At 44.5% G+C, this 25632-nt stretch overlaps 1 protein-coding gene across 4 annotated transcripts in view; it reads left to right on the forward strand.

Moving 5' to 3' along the window:
• ptprda (protein tyrosine phosphatase receptor type Da) overlaps window positions 1–25632 on the forward strand; it is a 292760-nt gene that overhangs the window by 120479 nt on the left and 146649 nt on the right. For all 4 annotated transcript variants that reach the window (XM_088424682.1, XM_088424666.1, XM_088424683.1 and 1 more), the window contains one exon: window positions 2714–2761. Coding sequence is in view for 2 of the 4 variants with exons in the window: in XM_088424666.1 (XP_088280792.1) it covers window positions 2729–2761 (33 nt within the window). In the remaining 2 variants the exon portion in view is untranslated. The remainder of the gene's footprint in view (window positions 1–2713; window positions 2762–25632) is intronic.

Raw genomic sequence — 25632 nt, forward strand, 5'->3', positions numbered from 1 at the left:
ACGAATCGAATCAACTGAAGTTGTACAAAAGTTAAAAAGAAAAAAAAAACGTTGTGGCTTTTCACGAAGCAATTGAGAGCCCCGTAATGGTCATTCCCCAAATACTCTTTTTCTGGGTAGGGGGGCATCCGGCCCACATCAGGCCCACATCAGGCCCACATCAGGCCCACATCAGGCCCAGCTGGTCGCGATGGAACGCAGGTGTAACAAACAAGTCGCCTCTGGCCTTTAAAGCTCGCCCATGTGCTAATGATGGGAGCCCGCCTCGCTAGTCTCCCCGTCCCAAAAAATCCCAGCACATGTGCTCCTTCTGTGTCACAATGCACCCGTTGCAATCAGCCAGACGCAGCTGGCTACCTGCACCTCTGTAGATTAGTTCCCGTATTGCCTTTTTCAATTAACTCCAGCCAACATTATCACTCCGCGCCATCGTGATTGTGAATAACTTCCAAGTGGGGGGAAAATAGCCCCCTTTTTTTTGTAAATAAACTGACATGACTCATTAATGTGATGAATGGCTGTGCGATTCCCCGGTAGACCCCCCCTGCCCCCTCCCCCCCGCGCCCGCCTCCCGCGGTCTAATTCCGGGGGAAAGAAAAGGGCGAGCTCTTAAAAGCCGCGCCTCAAAGTGCTGAAGCAAGCAAGGCCGCCAGCCAAACGCCGCCTCTTTTCAACTGTCGACGCTCCCAAGGACCCATCTCGCAGTTAACATCAAATCATTAACTTCACCCCGGCCGCGGCCGCTCGCCGCTGTCGAGAGATGCGGAGGTGGACGCCGGAACGGGGCGAGTGGGGGAAGAAAAAAGAAAAAAAGGTCACGGCAGCCGCCCAGGCTAAATAAGCTACGTTATTGGCTTGGGAATGCGCGGGATCAACACTGACGCGTCTCCCCGAGAGACCGCGCTGATTCCGGATAGTGAGCGAATAAAATGTCAAAACGGGGGACTTCCTGCGAGCGAGCATCCGAACTAACGCCTCACTTGGGGTGGTTTCCGTGGTAACACGCGGGCTGCCGTTCGGCTTAGGGCGATGCGGACGTATGCGGAACGTATAGATGCGGTCAGCTGCAAATGCAAAAGAAATCAAGAAAAAACAAAGGATGGGGCGGAAAAGCTCTGCTTCATAAAACAGAACTCTAATTTCAATCAATCAGTCAGTTTTGATAAAAGTGATAAACCCCGCAACCGCTTATCTAATGTTTGATTCATTTCCACTTTTGCGGTATTTTCACATCAAAGAGAAAGCCTTGAAAAGAGACCGGGGAACTGAAATTTTACCCAAATGGTGACATGTCAAAGTTAAATCGATTTTTTTTTAAAAGAATAATTAATCGAATTATTACGATTTATTTCCTAGCCCTAGTAGAATAATACTTTTGTCATAACCTAAAAGGGGTCCATATCGTTTTGAGGTGCCAAGCAACTTCCAGAAGCTTGGCAGGAACCCTGCCACAAAAAAACAAAACAAAACAAAACAAAAAAAACCACTACAAATATGCTAGCTGCTATCGGGAATTTGTCACTTTCCCCTCTTGTTACAAAGACAACACTTGACTTGAACTTCTACGCGGGATTGCTGCGATCATGGTGGAATCTTCCCAGGAAATGTAGAGGCTATGATAGCGAAAAACTAGCCCTCGTTTTTACTGCGTGAATGAGCTAACACTAGCATGATGTCATGTGCACTGAGACGGCAGGAGATTCCAACCCAAATTGTTGTTCTGTAAAATATTGTCATACATGCTCAAATCATAAGGCTATTTTCTGATGAAAATCCCTTATCGTGCAGCTTAAACCCTTGTGCAGTATTTTGACCGGTTTTTGGAATATTTTCCTCCATATCCTTCTGGGGTTTTTTTTAGCCAAGGGATGGCATACTTCTGATATTGTGATAACTAAGTTGTGGTGGCAAGCTGGACGTCGAAATGTTATCACCTTCTGGGTGAAATTTCAGCTTCCTCGTCTTCTTTTAGCGCTTTGGTGTTTTTGATGTCAAAATCAAATGATTGGACAAAATACTGGCTTAAAACAACAGAAAATTCCGATGAAGTAAAAAAGCTTCTAGGACAACAATCAACTTTCAGAGCAATTTGGGAACATTTCTACAACAAAGAAAAACAGCTCCCGTAGCAATAAATTAACTACTGGACCGGTGTAAAAATGTGCAGAAGACTGGAAAAGCAAAGACTTCTAAAACCATAGTCAAGTCAAACAATTAACATGGCTGCGACTTTGAGGGACATTCTTCTTGTTCTCCGCCTAAATCCAAGCATCATTTGGATAAAAAAGTCCCATCTTTTTGAAGGTCTTACTGTACAAGCGACTTGTGAATAGCTGGTTATTTATACGACGAGAGCCAAGTTGAAGCGGCCCTTGAGTTCACTTGGTTTTTTTAAGCGCCGGCGAGAGACAGGTGTAACGCCCGAACTTAACATTGGATAAAATCCGTATTTGACGCCCGGACTTCAGTTTTAACGGCGATGAGCTAGGATCACTTTTCCGGGACCGTCGCGGGTCCAGATACTCGGAAGCGCCTCCGGATTTCCTTTGGCAAATTCTTACCTTGGCCGATTTGCTCCCGGGAGCCCCCGAGCCCTTGTCTTTATTACGGGAGTTCCTCATTGATCAATCACTGTCAGAAAAGAGAAGGCTGCTCTGTAATTGCTCGCTGTTCTAATCATGAGTGACACCCTTTTCCCCCTCCCCTGATGCAGGTCTCAGGAGAGAGAATGTTCCTTGACTTTCACAGCCAACACCTCAAGGTAGGTTTTTTTTTTTTTTTTTTTAAATATGTACTCTATTCCCTGGTGTTATCTTTTCAGCTAAATGGTCTTTGAGGGCAGCTTAGTTGAGAGACAAGAAGTCGGGTCCTGGCCCCAAATAGAAGCGAATAGGACTTTATGTTCGGCTCGTACACAAACGAGAGACGCGAGTTCTTTGGAATGTTTATTGCGGTCTTGCGCTTTTTATCTTTACGCGCCTCGGCCACGCTTTCCGCCAACGGTTCACGCCGTAGAACAAACTAACAAATAATTGACATTAGCTACAGCTGGAGTTGTACACTTTCACATAAAAACACGCATATCACTTGAATTGATCACTTCAACGTGCCGGCGGGGGGGAAAAATGTAAACACTTCCTCTTTAGTTGCTTGTTAACTAGCGTACTGTTAGCAAGTTAGCAAAAAGGCAAGTACATGGCCTGTCCTTAATAAAATGAAGTAACCTTAGATGGTGAAAATGTACCCAAAATAAATATTAGTGCACCCGGGGACATGTAAATGATGCCTAGATCATTGAAAATGTAAAATTAAAAAAAAATGAACCTAAACAAAGTACTCTGCTCTCTCCACCAATACACCGACGTCCTCTATTGGCAATCAAATGAAATGAATTCACATGAATGAATTACGAACAATCAATGATGTAAAGTGGAGGTACCACAGTGGATATAATTAGAAAGATCCCACGCAACAAGCACACGCATCTCGCAAAAATGGCGTAAAAAATACAAAGACCGAAAATGATGATGACGTCTCAATTTACTCTTCAACAAACAAAGTGTGTAGTTGTGTTGTGTGGAAGGCAAAGCTATTTTTACGTTTATCTACGCTGCTTAAATGTCTCACCTGTCATTATACATGGCTGGCATAAATGAACATAGATTATTTGCAGTGAATAATTTGGAAAGCGACCAAGTGACGTTGAATAAATTCCGGCGGCACAACAAGATTGTCGGGAAGCGCCGGCCTGTGACGGACAACTCATGGATAATTCAAGACGTTGTTTTTACTCTGTCTTTCACTTGTTAGCTGGCGCCGTCGGTCCCGAACGCGGCACCTGACGCCTCATGATCTGCCTTGTCTCGGGAAAAGGCTCCCATGCTCAACTCCGCCCCCCCCCCCCAACCTCCCGATATGCAAATACGGCCCTGCGTTTTATGCAAATGTCCCACGCCGCCAATTCGCCGATGTCATTTACGCCCGGGCCGCGGAACAAACGGCCGTAATGTTTTATTCCGCTCACAGTCCGAAGAAGAGAAGGTCGCGGCGACACGCGCGCCATTGTTTTATTCAACGTGGACGGATTAATGCTGACGCGGCGCTTTTCAAACGCGCCACGCCGGGAGTTCTCCATTTTTGAAGGTCCGCTGGCCCCGGCGCGTTTCCCCGAGGGATGGAGCCGGGAGATTGCCATGTCATTGTCGGCGTAACCGGAAAGGATTACGTTCTGCGAGGGGGGCAAAGTTTTTAAATTTAAAATGTAATCAGCATAATCACCATAAGCAATCAGTTCCTCTTCATTTCACCTGATGGAGCCACCCCCCCAACCCCCGTGCTTAAACGAGCCCGTTAAAAGAGGGAGCATCTTATCGGCGGCCCGGATTAAGCCTCGACTTTGATTAACATCTGCGGCAGTTTTTCAAATATCAAAGTTGGCGATTATGTTCAAGGGTGGGACGCAGCCGGATTTGTGTTTAGATCGCAAAGACATCAAAAGTTCATCTTATTTTGGTGAAGCGCCCAATTAATCGAGTTTTTTTTTTTTTTTGCTGCCTCGACGGAACGGAGCCTTGAGCCTCGGGGTCTCGGCTTTCGTCAGTTTCCCTCCGTCGCAACTGAAGACCGATCGACTTTTGACTGCGCTGATCGTGGCCTGAACGTCTTATGATTTTTGACAAAAATCACGATCTCAGACAACGTGATTTTCAGTGTTTTTTTTTTTTTTTTTTTTTTAAGGGCTTATACCGACCATTCAGCGGAATGCTACTGTAATACGTCACACTAACGAGCTCTGAACGAGATGAAAATAGAAAAAAAATGTCACATCTATCTCACGCTGTCCCGAACATTAACAAGTGCCGTCATGGGCACTTTTTATCTCTTCGGGATGCATTCAGAAAACATCTTTACATATATATTTTTAAACACCAGTACAATTTGCTTATGCCAACCAGCGATAAGTATTACGTGCTAGCGATTACACTGTTTAGTTCCCTTAACAATGCGTGCAGCTGCATGAAAGGTTTGTGTAGAATACACGGGCGCAAACATGTTTTCGGCAGAGCCACAAGGCAGATATTTTTAGTCAGCCTGTTTTTAAAGTAAACGCACCCGACTTGGTCGACTTATTTTCTGTTCTGTTTGTAAATGTTACTTTACATTCCCAAAATTTGCTCGGTTCAAAATTTGTTTGGAAAAACATCATCACAAATCGAATCCAAATCGCTTGATAGAAGAATTCGACTAATAATCATAAAAATGGAAAGATTTCAGTGCAACTTTTTCTAAATTTTTTCGCCCTACTTTATTCAGTCGGTGCACTTTGGCATCCAAATGAATAGAAAGCAGACTTGATGATTTTGCCCTTCTTTGTATGGAAGATAATTGTCTTTTTGGATAAGCAGCGCTGACAGTGCGGGCGAGGCAATCGACTCTGACGCTTAATGATTCAAATGATTGGTCAACATTGGGACGCATCAAAGTGCACTCTGCGTGCTTCCTCCTAATGAAGTCACAGTGCGCGCAGTCGGCACGCTTTATGAATGTCAATTTACAGCCGTTCGAAAATGCACTTGGCAAAAGCTCCCCCGTAAAAAGGATCTTTTTTGCTTTTTTTTCAAAAGTAGTGCTCGGGAGTGCCTTTCGGGACAGCCTAAGGTCAACGAGGGGCCAATGTTTAAACAGCGAGCCGGTCAGCGGCGGCGTGGCCGGACGCCACGCGGCGTAATGACTTTGCCGTAAAGCGATCGAAATGTGTAAACGGCGCGGGGATGGGCGCGGCTTTGGATCGAAATCAATGGGATGCGTGGCCGGATCCGGATGGCGCTCGGCCACTTGTTTAAAGCGAGCGCTTTACTATTGATGTTGCCGCTCAATCGGCGAGCCCGCAGCTCATTCTTTTTGAGCCCGACGCATCGATTCGCAAACGGCGTGCTTACTTTGTGCTTTTACATGGTCGCACCTAACCCGGCGTTTATTATACCGTCCGCATTTGCCAAAAGCTAGCTACAGAAAGCCGAGAATGACTTTGTTTTAACGCTCGATTTTTTTAGAATGGTTCTGGACCTGGCCGGTCCACCCAGCAATTCTGCGAGCCTCTAATTTCAGGGGATAAATGCCAAATGAATAACTGATTATACCCCCCCCCCCCAAAAAAGGTTAAACGTTGCACCTCTACTTGTAACCATGGACACGCTGCTGTAAATTCTCTTTTGTAAGCGTGACCTGATTCAATATCGATACGGACTCAAAACACTTTTGGATCTTATTGTTCTCCATCCATAGTCTCGGACATCAGCGCTCACAACGTCCTAAATTCTTACCTATTCGACTGTGTCACCGTAGCGAATATTTTTTCCCCAATTTCTTCGGACTGAATTAAACTACTAAGCGCGAGCGCGTTCGCAAGAGGACATCCCGGTTTTTCCGGCGACGTCTCATGGGTTTGGCCAGAAGGCAATGAGCGTTTCTGTCTTTCCAAAACGGATGTCCTCCAGCATAACGAGCCATTCTATCATCAGCACTATTGCAAAACGGCTATCTTCCAGTAGATGATCCTACACTTGGGTGATAGCGCCCAACCCCACGCTAAAGCTCATCCCCGGGCGGTCCGGGTTCCGCGTCCCGCCGCCGAGCGTTGAAAGGTATTGCGGCATTTCGACACCCGCCCCCTGAAACTCCCACTTGATTCGGGACTCCTCCCGCCAACGCCTAAAGCAAAACCTTCAAACTCGGGAAACGGTGGCGGCAAAGAAGCGCGGCAGACTAATCCGTCCGACGTCGCGTCCAACCAAAGACCTTTCGGAAGCGCCCGAGCCGGGCCGGCCGCGCAAACTCTGAAAATGACAAGCGATTATGGAAGCGCCTCCGGCCGGAGACGGCGTAATCCCCCTGACGTCGGCGTCTGCGGCGGTCCGAATTAGATCCCTCAAACAATGCGGGCTCGTCTACACCGGTTAAAGCCCGAGCGTTTTAGTCCCAAAATGAAGTTGACCCCGTCAGAAAGCTTAAGGACGCCCGAGCGGCGTGACAAAGCCCCTTCGGCCGTCCTCGCGTTCCTCCATCTGCGTTCCATCTCCTCCGTGTAATGAGTTCCTACTCCGGCCGGACCGCGGGGGCTAATAAGGCTTTTATCTGCTTTTGATATTAGATATTAACACCTCATCAACATTAAGCTCCCGTCCGTCCGCCCGCCCCATTTGCATTAGCCGAACAATGTCTCCCGAAGAAATCTTCGCCCGTTCAAATTAAGGCCCCTCGCTGAATAGCCGGAAGGATGCCGCTACCCGTCACTCAACTCCGCACCTCATTTAAAGCTTTGCCAAAAAAAAAAAACGGATCATCGCAATCTCGCGTTTTGAAGCGGATGAATGAGAAACGCGACGCCGTCGGCTACAAAAGTAGGTCTGAGTGACACAATCGGGAGTTGTTGCTTGGAAAATCTATAAATAGAAACTTGTCAGGCCATCTTTGTGATCTTTCCCGCGGGGGGCGGGGACGTATTTGCGTTCGCATCAGACGTAACGTTTTATCGTCATCGCCATACTGTAGTTGCCTTTTAAAAAAGGTGATGACGAGCGGCTATTTTTGTCTTTGGAAATAATAAGAAAAAGGTAAATCCGCGCGGTGCAAAGGTCTCAGACTTCTTATCATCCCTCATGGCATCTTTTTGTCAGGTGCTATGAGAAAAAAAAAATGAAATATTAACTGGGAAATATAGCTGGGAGAAATAGAAAATAAATGACTTCGGTGTGGCAAGGAGGAGAAGGAAGACGGTGAGATTTATCAAGTGGAGATGGAAATGTCTGCCCAGTCGCCGTTGAAAAATTAAAGGGAGGAGGGTGTCCGTTTGGTCCGTGCGGCGTCGTGGCTACTTGAAATAAGAGCTCAAATCGCTGTGTTGTGTTTTCTGGGGAAAAGTTAGCCAAACGGCCGACACGTTTGCGCGACTTGAACGTATTTGCGAGCGTGTTCGAACGTATCGACGCACGTATTGTTTTGTTGGCTTTCCTTTTAGCACAGCTCCATCTAGTGGATGCACAACACAACCCCGCCACTACTATAGCTTCTATTCCTTGCGCCTTATAATGTGGTGCGCCCTGTATATGAAAACAGTTTTAAAGTAAGTCATTCATTGAAGGTATCCGTGAACATGAAGGTATCCATGTTTTTATTTGCTATTTTATTCTTTGTATCCTTCATTTTAATCTATTTTTGACCCTTACTCATTTGTCTAATCAGATTTAGCGTTTCATGTCCTTGAGCTGTTGTGTCTGTTTTTCCGATGTTTTTATTTCTCTGTACAGCACCGTGGTCGGCTGTGCTTGTTTTAAAGTGCTTAACAAATAAAGTTGAATTGGATCGGTTCCTTGTAGTGCGTAACATACGATATGTTAGTCAGGCAATTATTCCCGTAATGCCATGCGGCATGCACAAGCTAATACCCTTTGGCATTATCAGCAACAAATATTTTTTCAGTCATAATTCTGACTTTGTTCTCAGAATTTGTACTTTTTCTCAGAAATGTATTCTTCGATTCTCACTTTTCTCATTAAATTGACTTGACTTTTGCAAAAGTATGAATATGATAGATAGAAGTGATAAAAAAGTCAGAATTCTGACAAAGAATTCTACATGCATTTTCCAAATACTGACTAGGATTTGGCCGTTGCTCTCTCTGGTTGCGTACAGTGCAGCGTGGTAGCCAAAATCGCTAAAAGTTAGCCATAAGTGACCGTGTCGTTGGGTTAAAGGTTAAACTCTCCGGGATACGCTCGCCATCAATCCGAAGCCGTTTTTACACATCAGGCTCAAGCGTGTAGACCTTCCGGTGTGCGTTTACGTGCGCGTGAGGCGGTGTTGTTTCAACAACAACCACAAAAGGGAAAGAAAGAAAAAAAGCCAGTCAATATCGATTGATCCCGGAGCCTTAGCAATTACCTCCATGTGCAGAAGACCATGTTAAGGTCACCATTATCTTTGCTCATTTTACGGGTCAGCAATCGGGCTTTGGCTGGGCTAAATCAACGGGGGGGAAAGACTTTTGCTCACCTTGGTGAAATTTACTGCGCGAGTTAAAGGTGGAAGGTGGCGCGACCCAAGTTGACCCTCCATATTTGGCCGAACGGGACCCGGCGCCAACTAAAACAGCGGTGGCGTAAATCACGGTGGCTGTGAAACCGGGCAGTGAAAATGTAATGAGGCTATTAAAATAATGTATTTTATGGGACAACTGGGATTGCGCTATTTGCATTGTTGAATGATGGCGGTGTTTGAGAGTCTAAAATAAGCAAATTCATGTCAAAGACGAAGGGCATCTTCGAAACATGTGCGCGTAATGATTTTGCTGATTTAGCAATGTATAATTGTATAATGTATCATTTTTACCTATATATATATATATATATATATATATATATATATATATATATATATATATATATATATATGTTTTCTCAAACAGGCATAAATATTTTCTCAAATTTCAAACCATAGATTTTTAAAAAATAAAAGTGCACTTTTATAGAATTAAAGCAAAGCCAAAACATGTATTAAATTGCTTTTTCTTTACTTTTCTCATTACATGACACCGTTGACTTTTTCTGGTCCATATTCACGTTTACCTACACACAAAAAAATAGAATAGCTGTTGAAAAAAAATATTTTTGGACTCGCCACTTGTTTTTTTTTGTGTATATCATACTGACTCATTGTTATTATTCATCTTTAGCACACCAGAGTCCAAGATAACCTTGGCCCGAAAACAAAATCTGACCCCAATCTGCTCCGGTGATCTCTAAGTAGACGATATTAAAATTTAAACGGCCATCTTGGAGTCCGATAATTAGACTACTGAAACGCTTGGCACGGCAGACAAAGAGGAAACGGTAGCAAAGAGCCGGACCCTTCGCCCTTGTTTGGTTTCCCATTAGCGCCTGCGACAGCTCAAGTTTGTCCACGGAGTATCCCGCAGTTAGTCTTATCGCTTCACCTCACCTGCTGGGATGCGACACGCTGGTGGGGTTCACTGAGGGATGTCTAACCCCGCCCGCCAGCCAAAGCCCGGGTCACCCTGTAAGCAAGAGTGACAACACAATAATACTCCCTGTGCCCTAATCTTTCATTGGTGGATTATCAGATTAGAAGGCGCGCTTGTTTATGGTCTCGGCGACTATCGAAAAAGTTGATCTGTCAAGTTTATCGTACACTTGTCGCATTAAGGCGCTTTCGGGCCACACGCTCGGCTGCCGGCGCCAGATAAGGCAGCCGCGCTTGAATGGGACCCCCGCAAAATGAGAAACAAAACACTTTGCGTGTCTTTCCTTTGATTTCTTTGACCTTTCTTTTTTTCTTTTTGGAAAGCGACGCCAGAAATCATGCGCCGGTCTGGGACCGAGGTTAGTGGTTTCAAAGAGGACGTAATCCGTCCTTTCTGGAGCTGCTCTCTTTCAAAGACGTCCACCCGTAGAGGTTTTCCATCAATCGCCGGTTTTGACAAAGCCCGAGTCCGTTATCGAACCCTTCGGACGCTAATTCCGGCTAACCGCTTGCTTTTCCCTTCGCGGGCAGCGGCGGCAATCGCTTTGAAGGTCGCGGCCCCTTCAAAGTGGCCCCGTCAGAGGATATCTGGGAATAACAGTCGCAGATACGATCATTATCTTTATAAATCAAGTCTTATCGGATGTGCAAGGTGGCCATGTTTTGACATCGGCCAGAGTGAGGTGGGAACTTGAATGTGCCAATTACTCCGAAGCTTTCCACCACAACAACAAACATGAGAGACTTTACTGTTATTTACCTGAATCTTCGTTGGGTTGTATTTGACTTTAGAATTCTAGTTTTCTTGTGGGGTTCTCTTCTGTCGTGCAAAAGCAACTTGTTTGTGCTTTTAGCCATGTTAAAACCGTGGTTCTATAAGCCCAAACTAAACATTTGAATCAGGTGTGTTGTGAGAGAAAACCGGAAGACATGCAAGATGCCAGCCCTTGAGGATCTCGACACCTATGCACTAATGTTTTCTTGTTATTGCCCCCCACACACACACACGCACACACGCACACTCACGCCCGTTAGCCACATTGCATCGCAACTTTTCTTTAAGTGTCAGCTTGTCTTCTCGTTTTCATCGGATGAAACCCCGCCCTTTTCCCCCCCACATGTAAATTGTGCACAACTCTCTCACTCACAGCCACAAGCGCACAGCCTAAGAGTCATGGAGAGTTGTTGCCAAAATGCTCTTTTATAGTCCCATGACTCTGTCAATGTCAAAAATGGGGCTGTCAAAAATGCCCTCATCAGCAGCTGAATAAGATCGAGTATTAACAGGCTGTTAGATTTCTTCACGCACCATATTAGGACTAAGTGTAGGCACTGCTATAAAGTGACGGAAAATGCGAAACAATGAATCCCCAAAAAGTCAAGTGTGAAGTGGTGAGGGAACACTACATTTCGCTGGCTAAAAAATAAACTTGCGCAACAGACAGATTTAGAACTGCGAGAGGCGAGGTCATTTTGAGCCAGGCATCTTACTCCCGGCTTAGAAATATAGCTATCAAACTACAACTCATACTTCCTCAGAAAGTAAATTTCCATTGTGCCAAAGATAAAATAGCATGGGACCTTTTAAAGTCATTTTCCACCGTTAAAGTCTCACTTTGTTTATGGAGCATATCGCGTCATTACTCACCTGCTCAGAGTATTGTTCCAAAATGCGCTGCTATGAAATGTTACGTATTTTATTCAAGGTGTCTGATGACAATTTCCCGAGTCCCATCCCCCAAAACACGTTTGTCTTATTACGCCGAACGGCAGACAAATGCGCCGGCATGACGGAAGTGACACGCGAGGCCGCATTGGAAATATAAGCGGCTGATCATACACACTGCAGCGTCCAAGTAATCATGCAAATGAAATCCTCCAAGTGGAAATTAAAACGCCGTTAAGGTCACGTCTGGCTGGTTGCGGCAGCGCGTGAGTCTTAAGCAGTGTCCTTGAAGGATTGTTGTGTTTTACATCATTTCATTTGCATAAGGTCACAGAAATGTTAGGGAGTGCCTCATGGTGCCAAGTGGATCCATGTTGAAGATCACAGCGGTCATGAAGGGCGATGCGCAGTGTGTGCCCACAGATTCTTGACCTTTATTTTTTGTGTTGGCGTTCAATCTGGTTGGCCCGTCGCTTAAAAAAGGGTGGGGATTTTGTCATTTTTTTTAGTTTCACTATTTTCTCCTTTTTTTGAATATTTTTCATGACCAAAATATTCAGAAATACGCAAACAGGAGTTTGAAAAAACACCAAAAAGTTCCCGAAAAATAAATCTGGCTGGAATCCCTAAAGCCATGTACTACAAAAACGAGTATCATTTGTTGCAACGGTTTCTGTTAAAATATCTTGTCCAGAATTTTTGTTTGTTTGTTTTCATGACAGGCCAACCAGTAACCATGTTTTGTCGTTTTTTTGTTTTGTTTTTAATTGGACGGTTTTCCCATTCTGCTACAAATAATCGTGCGTGAAAAGCTGCTGCTTGTTTGTTGAATCGAAGCATGCGTTAAAAACCTCCGTGGGCCTAATTTAAACCATGCCCCCCTAGAAAACCTTTCAAGTATTCTTTACACCCTATAAGATTAGCAAGCTTCTTACACCATCGCACTTACTTTTTTTGGCGAGCGGCGGCGGTCTCACCGCGTCGGTCTCACCGCGTCGGTCTCACCGCGTCGGTTGCGTTTAAGAACCGTCCATATGGAGGCTAATTGATATCGTTTGTTCCCACAAATGCTAGACTACTCAGCATTCTGGCTTAGTTTTTAGCCGCAATGTACAGAAAGCCACAGAGCTCTAAAATCGTCCCAGAATGCGAGGAGCGCCGTCTGTTTCCAGATGAGGAGCCGGATCTGTCGTCGGGGAGCCACTCGGCAGCCGCAAACAGATTGAACGGCCCCACAAGATGAATCTGTCGACACTCCATTCCGCATATCTCTATTTAATGATATTATATGTCATTTCCCCAGCAAAGAAAACACCATTAGCCAAAGCGGTGAGTCGTAGCGAGGCGTTCTGCGCCCGTTGGCGGGACCGTAATTGAAATAGGCCAAGTATCATTGTATTTCTTTGGGAGTTTTGCTCCTTCTTGTTTCCGAGGATTTAACCCTATTTCGCTAGGTGCTAAAAATCCATTTCGACACTAACTAGCGCAAAGTGCCGCGAGGACAATTGGCCGCTCGCAAAAAAACAAAATGGTGTTGACCACCGATCGGAAAGCAGTTATTATTTCAACGGGGGCGATATGCTCGTAGGGGAAAAGGACAAAGAGGTCGGCAAAAGTGGAGTAAGTGCTCCCGCGGGCGCAAACACGAGCGCCATTCAAATAGCGCGACCCCTCCCCCTCCCACCATGGCCATTCTCCCCAACCTCGAGACCAGAAGAAATTGATTTCCGCTTTATTCTCGCTCAAATGGATGACCGTGCTGGCGGGTGACCCGATGGTGGTCCCGTCCGCTCAAATTAGGAAGCCATTCGTGAGAGATGGCATCGTAGACACACTTTATGAATATAGTACTGTGATTGCATCATTTCACACATCAAATCATCCGGGGGTCACGTGCTTAAACTGGTCACGGATGTTCCTCGCTAACCCAAATGATGCTTTGAAACATTTGCGGGCCGGTATCCGCGACACAAATGTCTTCTTGATTATATTCATCTATTTCTGAAACTGTTCATGTTGAGATACGTCACAACTACAAAATTGAACTGCTCTTAATTTCATTTTGAAAAGGATTCATCTGTTTCCGCTATCGTGCGCATTTTGATTGATACTATTTGAAGTCCTACTTTGCTTTGCAAAGGACATCGGGGCCTTTCCGATGATGTCGATAGGACGAGTCCATTACCATGTCCAAGTTGTAATATTTTTAATTTCATTTTTATAGGAAATACTATTTACCTTCCGTTTATGACCCGTGCCAATAAGTGCTTTTATTTCAATGCATTTCTTTTTCAAATTTATTCTGCTGTATATTATTTTCCCGAAATTGTGCTCAATGCGCATTCTACTATAGAGTCGTTATTTTTGTTCTTTATTACCCACCTTGTGTTGCTGATCTAAAATGGCTTTCATTCATCGCTATCGCTCATGGATTATGAGGCCGTATGTGCAAGTGTACCGTAATACTGTGCGTAAAACTCACCTTCAGCCGTAATTTGTAAATTCCCATCATTGCATCTGCTCCCTCTCCTCCACCAGTTATCGTTTAACGCCCCGCTTCCGACACACACAGGCACAAACACACACACACACACACACACACACACACACACGCGCGCACTTGATTTCTATGCTCTCATTTAAATGATCTCACATTTAAATGCTAGTTTTCAAATATACAGTAGTCCCTTGTTTTTTGCGGTTAATGGGGACAGGCACTCCGACAAGACATGTGATTGGCTCCTAGCGCGACCATCGACCAATGAGGCGACCAGTGAGGCCTTGTCTTCATTGGTCGATGGTCACGCCGGGAGCCAATCACCTGTCTCGTAGGAGTGCCTTCTCCTTCATAAACCTCGGAGACGCGAAGGAAAAGGAGGAAAGTGTGTATGGGAGCGTTGTAAATCTCTTACCTACATTTCTTTTGTGATAAATTGGAATTTCAAGCGTAAACGCCGATTGTTCTCATGTTTGGACAGAGAGCATTTTTGTGGCTGCAACAACATTGTTTATATTCCACACCACGGTATTACCAAACAGCAAGGTGACGGTAGAACACAATTGGAGGTTATGAGGATCATCTCTATCGTGCATCCACACTGTAGACCTCTGGGGCTTCGAGGGCTGCCAAAGCTGCATTCGCCCACGAAACAGCGTGCTCCGTGCCATGTTCAAGACCATATGGAGCACCAGGGTCACGTGGACGCTCGAGCGTATCGCATGCTTACAAAATGAGCCAAATGTACTCGCTACTGTCTGCTGGCTTTGGCAGCGCTGAATTTTATTTTCCTCCACATTTGCACCTTCCTGCCTGCCAAGAGGACTTTTATTAGGCCCGCCGGCTAAATTTCCGAGGCTTTCATATACGCGGTGATCTTGCAGTATGGAATGACATCATTGGGATGTGTTTGAATCTTGTTTGGACACGGTTTGCAGAAAAAAGGCTTATATTTTGTTTCTGGAATTTGAGATTGAAAACGCAGAACCCTTGTAATTGCTGCCAATTCCTATGCCGTCTGTCTGTCTTTTGCCTATATGTGGACTGCCCCCCGTTGCAAAAAATGTTCTCAGATTTGTGCCAATTGGTTTCTTTAGTGACGCGTAGCAGTCTATCACACATTGACTTAAGTAAAGAACATGTTTTGTGTGTGTAGACCACTCAAAAGGATTCAATTTCTTTTCCGATTCTTCGATTAATCAGTGGAATATCCAACGTTTGTAAAAATGTTTGATAGTGCTAGCCGACTGGCTCCATCTTAAGTTGGGAAATAGACTTTTCATTTGTAGGGCGCATTTTTTCTTTGGCTACTCAAAGGACCAGTCAGGAGCAACTGGGTTTCTGTGTCTTGCTCAAGGACATTTTGACATTGTCTTGATGGTTCAGGGGATCGAACCCTAACCCTCTCAGTCTGGAAACGACCACTCTACGACCGAGCCTCTCATGGCTATTCACATGCGTGTCTACAATTAACAGCTTAGTCAAATTTTACCTTCATTTTCCATCAAAAGTCATTTTGAGTTCAGGGCATAAGTAGGTCTTCCCCAATCCCGTAGTGGTGCAGAATCTTTCTGGGATGCCCTGCTCCGGGATGTGACACACGGTATCGTTGCCGCTACCCTGTCAGTCAGGCGGATCCCCGTGAATGAAATGACACGGTTTCAATCTACTGGGGGATGGCGGCACAATCGCGCGGCACAATTTTCAAGCCGTTCCAAACGCGGCGGGCGAGGAAAACCGCGGAAGGTGAGCGCCGACGCCAAAGATGCGAGACACCGGAAAGGTGGCGGATGATGAAGCGTCCCCGGCGCCGTTCGCGACCCGCGCGGGGTCGGCCCGTCAGAGACGACATGGTGACATAGTAGCCGTCCCCGGTTTAATCACCATATTAAGCCAGCCATCGCGCCACCATAATGACACCGCCGCCGGACCATTTATCTCCCAATTTGATTTAGGGCTCCATTTGTCATAAGTGACTCTTTCAGCGTGCAATCAATATGCCCCTTTCAGCTCCTCAGACACCCCAAGACCTTAAGAGCTACACATTCATGTAGCGAAGACTTGTTGTGATAAAGTAAATGCTCGGCCGGGCCAAAGGGGCGACGCATCCATCACCACGCGCTGCGTATATCCCCTCGGGTTGTGTTGGAAGACGGCCGTTATTCATAGACGCTGTCGCCGCCCTGCGCGTGACGACCGTGCGTCTATCGGTATTCGGGGAGGCATTCTTCATGTCCGCTTGAAAATTTGATGAATTACCGCGTAGCCCGCCCCCTCCCCGGCATTATCCGGCTTCTTTGTTGATCGCCATGTGGCTAGGAGCCGCCGCGCTGCTAGCGTACCTTCTCCGTATCCCTGCGACGCTCCGTTGAGCCGCCGGGCAAAGGCAGATATGCTCACTCGAGGGGAAAAAAGAAACAGCTGTGCTGCAGACAGCTGTCGAGGGGGTGGGGGGGATCTTTTACTGCGTCGCAAGACTTGGGGGCGCACCCTTGTTTCGTTCCCCGTCAGTCAAATTGGACAGTAGGTGAAGAAAAAAAACGTGGGCGACCGTCATGGCAGTAAGATTTTCGCACCGACCTTTACAACCTTATACTATTTATTGTTATTATAGTTTCTCTGATTCTAGTACGTGTGAATATATATATATATATATATATATATGTATATATATATATATATATATATATATAAACGTGCAGAGCTGCCCACGTGGTTGTTTTGCCTGGTTAAAGAAAAAATGGTTAGAAATGAGTCAAGTACCAATAGCAAGAACAGTATTGGCATTGGGCTAATAACTGCTCATATTTCAGGGTATTGGTACTCAGAACGGAAGCCAATATTATTATCGACTGCTCTCATGAGAGCACTTTTATGATCAGAAAAAAGAAATTACAAATATCAAAAATAAAAAAAAAAACTAAGGACAATTATGCTGGAATACTTCTATATATATATTGTTATTATTATTCTTTTTTTAAAGATCTGTCTATGTGTTTTTTTTTTTTGAGGGGGGGCTCATTTTATGTCAGGACTATTGAGATCGGTTCTTGGTAATAACCGTTCTAGCCCATTTTTGGGGAGTCTCAAACACCCCTAAAATGAAACCCAGCACCCCAGTTTTTTTGGGGGGGCAGGTGCTCAGCATCCCCAAAGGTCTTACATGAGACTCGTTCCTATCGGTGACTACTCAACAGTTGAGTACTCATAGATGTATCGATCTGCAAAAAGTAGTGTTGAAAATCCTTAGTATTAATGTTTTGTATTCTCTGTGAAAACTCAAAAACTTAGCAAGGCAGTTTACATGTGATCCCAAGTTTCGGTGCCAAATATTAGTGTCTACTGTTGAGAAGCAGTTGTGATTGCGGAGGCAAAAAAGAAAAAAAAAAAAAAATCATGCAAATGAGCATAATCACAGCATAAGCGATTTTAATTGCACCTTCATTTCACATCTCAAAAGAAAGTATTCACAGGAGGTTTCCAGCCTAGGCCCCGGCAGAATAAGAACGAGTAGGAGTGCGCATAATTAGCAGTCGTCGTTATAGACCCCCAAATAGCGGCGGCGGAACGGCGCGCTACAACGCGGACGACGACGTCACCTCGACGACTCTAAACTTTTCTCAAGAAAAGTTGCACGGGTGTCACGTTGATGGGGATATACGGCAAGAGAGAAAAGCTGTCCATATTCAAGACAAATTAAAATTGTATTGGCTCTAAAAATAGAGGCCTGTTCCCGCCTCCCTCCTGCGGGGAGCGAAGATTGAGCTTTGTCGCAAACACCCGAGGAGCATATGCCGCCGCTGCTCCTTCTTCTTCGCCGTAGCAGCTTGCCGCGGCCTCAGATGTTCCTTAACACTTCATTTCCTCAACTTGTTTTTATTCTGCTAATTGTTTTTCCGCATCTTCCGCTTGACTGTCTTCGTCCCCTCGCGGTCTAAGACGGTCAATGCCATCGTGCTACAAAGGAACGTTCGGCGTAGGTTGCTGACGTTTTAAAACCGGTTTGCTCTGAAATGAACCCGACGCTGGTGGATTCGTGTTGTAGTACTTAAGACCGGTCTTCGTCTCCATAGCGGTCACCAGAGGACTTTTTATTAGGAGTCTTGGTTTTGTTTTTATCTGTTGGATTCGTGTTGTAGTTCTCAAGATCGGTCTTAGTCTCCAGAGCGGTCACCAGAGAACTTTTTAGGGGTCTTGGTCTCATTTTTATCTAGTGGATTTGTTTTGTAGTTCCAAGAGGACTTTTTAGGGGTCTTGGTCTCGTTTCAATCTGGTGGATTCATGTTGTGGTTCTCAAGATCGGCCTTAGTCTCCAGAACAGTCACCAGAGGACTTTTTAGGCGTCTAGTTCTCGTTTTAATCTGGCGGATTCATGTTGTAGTTCTCAAGATCGGCCTTAGTCTCCAGAACAGTCAACAGAGGACTTTATAGGGTCTTGATCTCATTTTTATCTGGTGGATTCGTGTTTTAGTTCTCAAGATCGGTCTTAGTCTCCATAGCAGTCACCACAGGACTTTTTAGGGGTCTTGGTCTTGTTTTGTCTCTGAATTAAAGGGAGATTTACTTGGTCTTGTCTCGGTCTTGAAAAGGGCCCAGGATTTTGGTTGAAGACCTGTCGAGGCAGTTTCCAATACATCTGTGCATTGTCTTGGTTTCGAGAGCAGTCACAAGACTAATTCTTCTGCATTATGGCATTTTTACTTGGTGCTGCCCAGTCTCAAAGACCCAAGATTTTTGTTCGAGAACACTCGAGACTATTTTCACTACTGCAATCATAGGTGAAAATTTTCATAATTTGTTGAGGTAACACAACACATTTTTTCCATTTGTTTTATTGTTGTATTTCAAAAACAACATAGAATTTATTTTGCTCTAACTCTAAATCTAACCCTCCTAAAAACTCCTTAGGCTTAGTCTCGACCCAAAACAAAAAATCTTTCTTTTCGTGGTCTCAGACTCCAAGTCTGCCTTGTCTCAGTTTCGACCTTCAAAAGTTTCGGCCTTGTCTTGGTCTTCACCTTTAAAAGTCTCTGCCTTGTCTCAGTCTCAATGTACAAACATCTCTGCCTTGCTTTAGTCTCGACGCCCAAATGTATCGTCCTTGTTTCAGTCTCGACCTCCCATGTTCTCGGCCTTGTCTTGGTCTCAAACTCCAAAACCCCTGGCCTTGTTTTGGTCTCAATTGTGTCTCGGTCACGACTGCAAAAGTCGCAAGCTTGTCTCAGCCTTAACCTTAAAAGTCTCACCCATGTCTCAATCCTCAAATTCTTGGTCCTATCTTGGTTTTGACCCCCAAAAGTCTCTCCCTTGTCTTGGTCTTGACCTGTAAATTCTCTGCCTTTTCTGGATCTCAACCTACAAAAGTCTCGATCCTGTTTCGGTCTCCACCTCCAAAATTCTTGGTCTAGACTTGTCCGCTTTGGTAAAAGTTTTACTCATTTCACCGTGGAAATACGTTTAAACTTACTTGTGGGCTAAGGGGTAAAAACAAAAACACTTTCAAACGTATAAAAACGTTGACATATTTTGTAGTAAGTACATATTGTTTGTTCCTATTTTTGTGTTTTTATTTATTTATTTTTTATGTGTTGATTTGCATGTGCCAGCCCCTGTGCCAGTATCCCATGGGTTATTGGAATTTTTTTTTTGTTTTTAACATACTACTTAAATAAGGGAAGCCAGAGAGCATTTATTGGTGTCCATGCTGGTCCACCAATCTTTAGACCTTTGCGTGGGTGAAACACAGTTGTCATGGCAACATACAGTAAATGACAGTATTCTCCTTGTTGATTTAAATCATATTTACACTGTTATAATGAGGTCCCGTTTTTAGCAATGCTAATCCAATGGGCGCCCAACGCTGCGCCACGTATTTTAAACGCTAACGGTTATGATGGATTTTTTTCTCATTTAATTTTGAGGCCGTTATTTTTCCGCGGTCCTTTGTCTTCCAAGGGTTGCTTTGAGAATGCCTGTGCCTTTTAGTTCCTGTTATTTATTTATTTCAGATTACTGTTTGCCCTCCCACTCCCCATGCTGAGAAACTTATAAATGTAAACCACGTAGGTCCTTTATTCACACAGCGCGACGCCTCGAGAGATCCGCCGCAGTCTCAAAAGTGTACCGTCGCGCGTCTTGTCACGGCGAATTTTCCGGCGGTACCCTTCCCGCGTATTCCCTCTCCAGCACAGGGCCGTGAAAATGCAAGCGCGTCTCTGTACTTTGTGCACAGACCTGTATCCAAATGTTTCACCGGCGGAATTTGAAGCGCTATTCTTTTTTGCCTTCCCCGGGTCATTCTGACCCGAGCATGAAATCGCCTCAATCCGTCTCAATAGAATCAGTGTCTGTGTGACAGGTCAGACCTTCTTTTTCCTTGTTTTTTTATGTGCTGTCAGGGAAAGTCATAAAACGGCAGACAAGCCCGAGCTTTATTTCCTGCGCTTTCATCGAGATGTGCGCCCCATTTCTCGCGCTTAACCCTCCTGTTGGCTTTGTTTCGGATCGCCCGAAATGTTCACGTAAAAATGAACCGTCAAAGTATCGACCGCTAAAAAAATATATATATATTTGGTTGACTGTTGGAATACCCAAAAAACAATGGCGATTTTTGCCACCTGCCCCAGTTCGCTACAGTAGAGGAAATCCATGAAAATGTTTGGTGTGCCTGCCTTTGCGGTATCGCAACGAAGGCATCCGCAGGCCCGTTTAAATGACCCGCCGTCGGCGCAACGGCAAGGTGAAGCGCGCGTCCATGCCTGAAATTTACATACGAGCTTAATGACTCCCCTGCGGGCTGTCGGGTGGTCTTCCCAATAAATACTCCGCGTGGTGTAACTGAGAGTGATGCGTAGCACCGGTGGGCAACGTGTGACTCAGCGCCCGATGACGCGCCGCCTCCCGGCCTTAATTGCGGCTCTCGTCGGAAGAGGCCGGCCGACGCCTACTGACCTTGGTGGGGGGGTGGCATGCGGCCGCCTCTGCTCAACATTAGTGGGAGATGATAGTCAACTCGATGCCGACGGGCATACGCAAGGAGTAATGTAAAGGGCAAAAGTCACTTATCTGGGAAAGGAAGTGTGTTTTTACTCCACATCGAAGGTATTTATTTAGGATTTGTTTCATATATATGTATGCATACAAAGAGTACTTCTAATTTATTCGACCAAACATGATTTGTATGGCCAATGAATTACATCACAATGTATGACATGATATAAACACGTTTTTACGTAAACTTAATCTTCATAGCTTTTGCAGAATGTACAAAAGAAATATGTCATATTTAACTCATTCAGTGCCAAAGAGACCTATTTTTCGTATATTTCATGAGTCAAGGCATTCAATCCTATGTGCTTTTAGTCATGTACTTATTTTCAAGCAATTTTTCAACTCTTCCATTTTCAAATGACATTAATTACATTCATGTTATTTATTGCCCGTGTCTATTGTGTTTCAATTTTGGGGATTGTTGACTTACACATTTCAACTTTTCTGAAAAAATCAGCCGTGTAGGCTGAAATTCAGAATGAAATAAAATATTTAGAAAAATATACAAATCTTACCGATCCAGATTGATGTCAAATGGTATTGAATATAATACAGTACATGTTTTTCAAATGTCTCATTAGGAATCAACGGGCTTTTTTGTGGCGCTCAAGAATTTTGGCATGTGAAATCATTTTCAAGACTGAAACTTGAAGAAACGAAAAGCTCGAAGAAGAATGAAAAGCTATGAAGAGAAATGTCATTAAAAAGAAGTGTACGAGTAGTTTAAAAGAAGTCCTTCTAAATGGCACTTTATCTCAATCATCATCCGTATTACAAAACAATAGCATTTATCAAACTCGTGATTGGATCCTTTGCATGGGTAATGTGTCTCACCAAAACAGACGAAGAATTATACCCGGGAAGCGGCAACGCGATCGCCGTTGCAGAAAATCAACATTACAGGAGTCTAAAAACAATAACGGAACATTTCAAGCCAATGAATTTTCATAGAGTGAAATAAAGGGATCGGCGTTAATTACTACTTTCCTCAAGCCCGACCTTCTGGCGTCGCTGGCGCGTATGAGCTTCAAAGACCGAAATCAATCTCCTTAATTAATAATGCAAGGTGCTTGTCTTATCCATTAACTCCACTTGGCCGTAATAACTTCAAATTGGGCTCCGGAATGGCAAATTTAAATCACGGCGTAATAGAAGCGAGCCCGGGGGGACGGACACGTGTAGCGCAATAAGCCCGCATTGATTTTGGGCTGTTTTTTGCAAGGCGGCCTCGCTCGGTAGATGGCGTGCATTTACGTCCCGCGTGAGTTCAATCCAAACCGCTAAACGCAAGAATCACCAAAGCGTATTTAAAGTGTCTTATTTGAATGAGCGTAATTGGAAGCGCGGAAGCCGGCGGGAACGCTCGGCACGCGCGCCTCCTGACTACCGCGTGATAACGGCCGGCGCGGCGATAACATCTGCACCTTTTGTCACCTTCCGTCGCTTTCCAATGTTCGACGGGCGGAGCAACAAGAGGCGACGTAATTGAAACGCCACTGTGGCGTTTTAGCGAGAAAGCTTTCTGTCCACGCCGTGACACCGGAGCAAGGTAATTATGGAAACATATGGCTGACCGGGGTGTCTTATAACCCTTTCGCTAACGACTTTTGCCCATAGGAAAAGGGTAAGGGAAGGACACTCGCGCCGTTAAAAAGACCCATCGCAACTCTGCTTTAAGAGAACCGCTGCAAAAATATGAAGCACCGAATATTAGCTAAAGGAGATAAACGCGGGCTGGGCGGTACGGCCCGAAATTCAAAGCCCGGGATCGTCTGCAATCCTTCGGAGTAACCGCATAGGTGAGCGTTCCGTTGGGACGAGAAACGTTTCATTGTGCCGTTATTTTACAAATGATGTCAATTTCTTATGATATCGTAAAAGAATCAAAAAAACAAGAAAGCTGAAGTTTCCAGCAGATGATTAAAATGTGTAAAGTTTCCAAATAAAACAATTCTGACATTTTTATGTGATGGGAGCATGGTGCATGAGTTTGCATACAAAAATGATCATTGTCCAAATTTTGGACCATATAAAATCATTATAATATACTATATATAAATATATCTTTAATGCACTTTAATAGGATTGATTTTCTTGTGCTTTTGCAACATTCCGTTGAACTATATCAGCAAACTGAAAATTCTTTGTTGACCTGTGTTTCACCTCAAGACAAAAGGTGGCGGTAGAGACCAGTTCATGGCTATGTCTTAAAATGTCATTGTCACTTCACAGGCTACAAAGCAAAAGGCCATTTTTCATTTTTTTTGTCCTACATATGTATGGATAGAAGTGATGCCATTAAACAATTTGAGTGGTTGAAGGGGAAAAAAAAAATCATGAAAACCTTTGATTACTACGTCTTTAAATACATTTACATACGTACGAAATATTTATAGTTTGCCTGATAGTGTGGAAAATACATTAAATAGCATTTTGGGGGCCACATAAAAGGATATGGCGGGCCCCCGGGCCTTGAGTTAGACGCCCGTGTCCTAAATGAAATAAGCCAAGCAATACCACTGCAAATTTCATTTCAAAACGGATGACTATATTGCCGCCGTAAAAGGCGCGCTGTCAGCTTCTGAGAACATTTTAGGTGCGCCTTATAGTGCGGAAATTACGGTAAATCAGACATGGTGGCGCACACCTTTTTTCACCCGCAAATTCTTGATGCTGCTTAGGGGTTACTAGGCTAAATACAAATATTTCACTTCAATACATTTTGAGATGCACACGTTCCATGTTTATAATTTGCCCCCTTTTCAAAACAAACGATAACGTTGAGCAAACGTTGAAGTAAATAAGTCAAGCTCTCGGAGACTGATGGTATACTTTGAGCTTTCTACGTAGCGTTAGAGCGATTGCTTAATGCCTGTGACTTCAAAGCTTTTCCGTCGGCAGCGGCTTCAATTTAACTCCAGACGACCCACTTAAACTCCATTAACGGCCCCGGCTGAATGGGATCCAGGGAAGACGTGTCCCCGTAATGCCGGCTCACCTCGGGCATTTTTTTTTTTTTCTCTTCAGCGTTGGATGCTCCGTCTCCCTCTTTCTCGCTTCCATGCTAATGGAGAGCAAAATTACCCTTCCCGGTCCATGCAAAACACGCTCGCCGCCCTCAGGTAAATCACAGTGTGACCCAGCCAAGCGGAGCCTTTGTTCCATTTGCTGTGGTGGCTTTTGGCATATGTGCTGTCGCTGCCCAACCGCTGCCGCTGCTGCTGCTGCTGCTGCTGCTGCTCTTGCCACTGCACAATAAACTCCACTGAAAGCTTTGGCGAACGGCGGGACTCTGTAGCACAATGACATAGTTGTCGGTCAGGGAGACATTCAAAATAGTGCCGGCCACTCCTTTAGCTACCAATATGATATTTGCTTGGGAGCGATGGCTATTTGCATGTACGTCAAGAGCATTCGTCCGATTCATTTCATAAAAGCAGTAACTGTAAAATGAATCGTGACAATATAAGATTTCCTTATTTTTCAAACGAGCATCAATATCAACCACACAACAAATTCATGATTATGTTAACCGAAATTATCTATCTATCACCATAAATCCCTGTGACTCACATACCTCTTTTATACCCCGTCTACCAATTGCTGGTACCCTTCCTCATCAGAATGGATAATGTGACTGTAGAAAAATTCACAACACAGCAACAATGCGTGCTCTTGAATCCGGGTTGAAAACCAAAACAAAACCAAAAAAAAGTCATCTTTTCCCGTATGTATGATGGAGGTTTTTCAAAATATTGTTAAATTATGTCTCCTCTTCTTCTTCTTTCTTTGATGATGTTTAGTAAGCTCTTTCTAAACAGAAGTACAACCAATCAGGGTGCTTTAGAACTCTGTTTATCAACCCCAGCAACTTACACAATAGAAGCCAGATTCATAAAAACGGCTCTTATAAGCATACAGAAAGCTTAGTACAGTGTGGACAGTTTTTTCGGCAGACTTTGATGCATTATGAAAAGGAAAAGACGGCTTGACTTGTCTCCTTAAGCACTTGGCCGTGTGCTGGGAGAACAGGCGAAGCGCGACCTTCCACGCTCTGATCTAACAACAGTCGTCATTTGGGGAAAGAAAGCTTGGGATAACGTTCCAAGTAAGATGATCAGCAAATCGTGGTCCAAGACTTCCATTTCAAAACTATTGGATGGGTCCGAAGATGACTACTCGCGGAAGAGTAACGAGTAGTTTGAACAATTGAAGCGGAGGTAGGAGAGGACGTCGGGGAGTTAAATAGGAGCAGCAATTTCTCATGTCATGATGACTTTTAGGGCTGTCGGACAAATTAATATTACCATAACCGCCACAATATGTTACACCGTGTAGTAGTACCATAATTTTTTCATTTTAATCACGCACAATTGGACAG

The sequence above is a fragment of the Hippichthys cyanospilos genome, chromosome 1 (genome assembly GCF_059441005.1).
Source record: "Hippichthys cyanospilos isolate Australia breed blue-spotted pipefish chromosome 1, RoL_Hcya_1.0, whole genome shotgun sequence".
In the NCBI taxonomy this organism is placed as follows: Eukaryota; Metazoa; Chordata; class Actinopteri; order Syngnathiformes; family Syngnathidae; genus Hippichthys; species Hippichthys cyanospilos.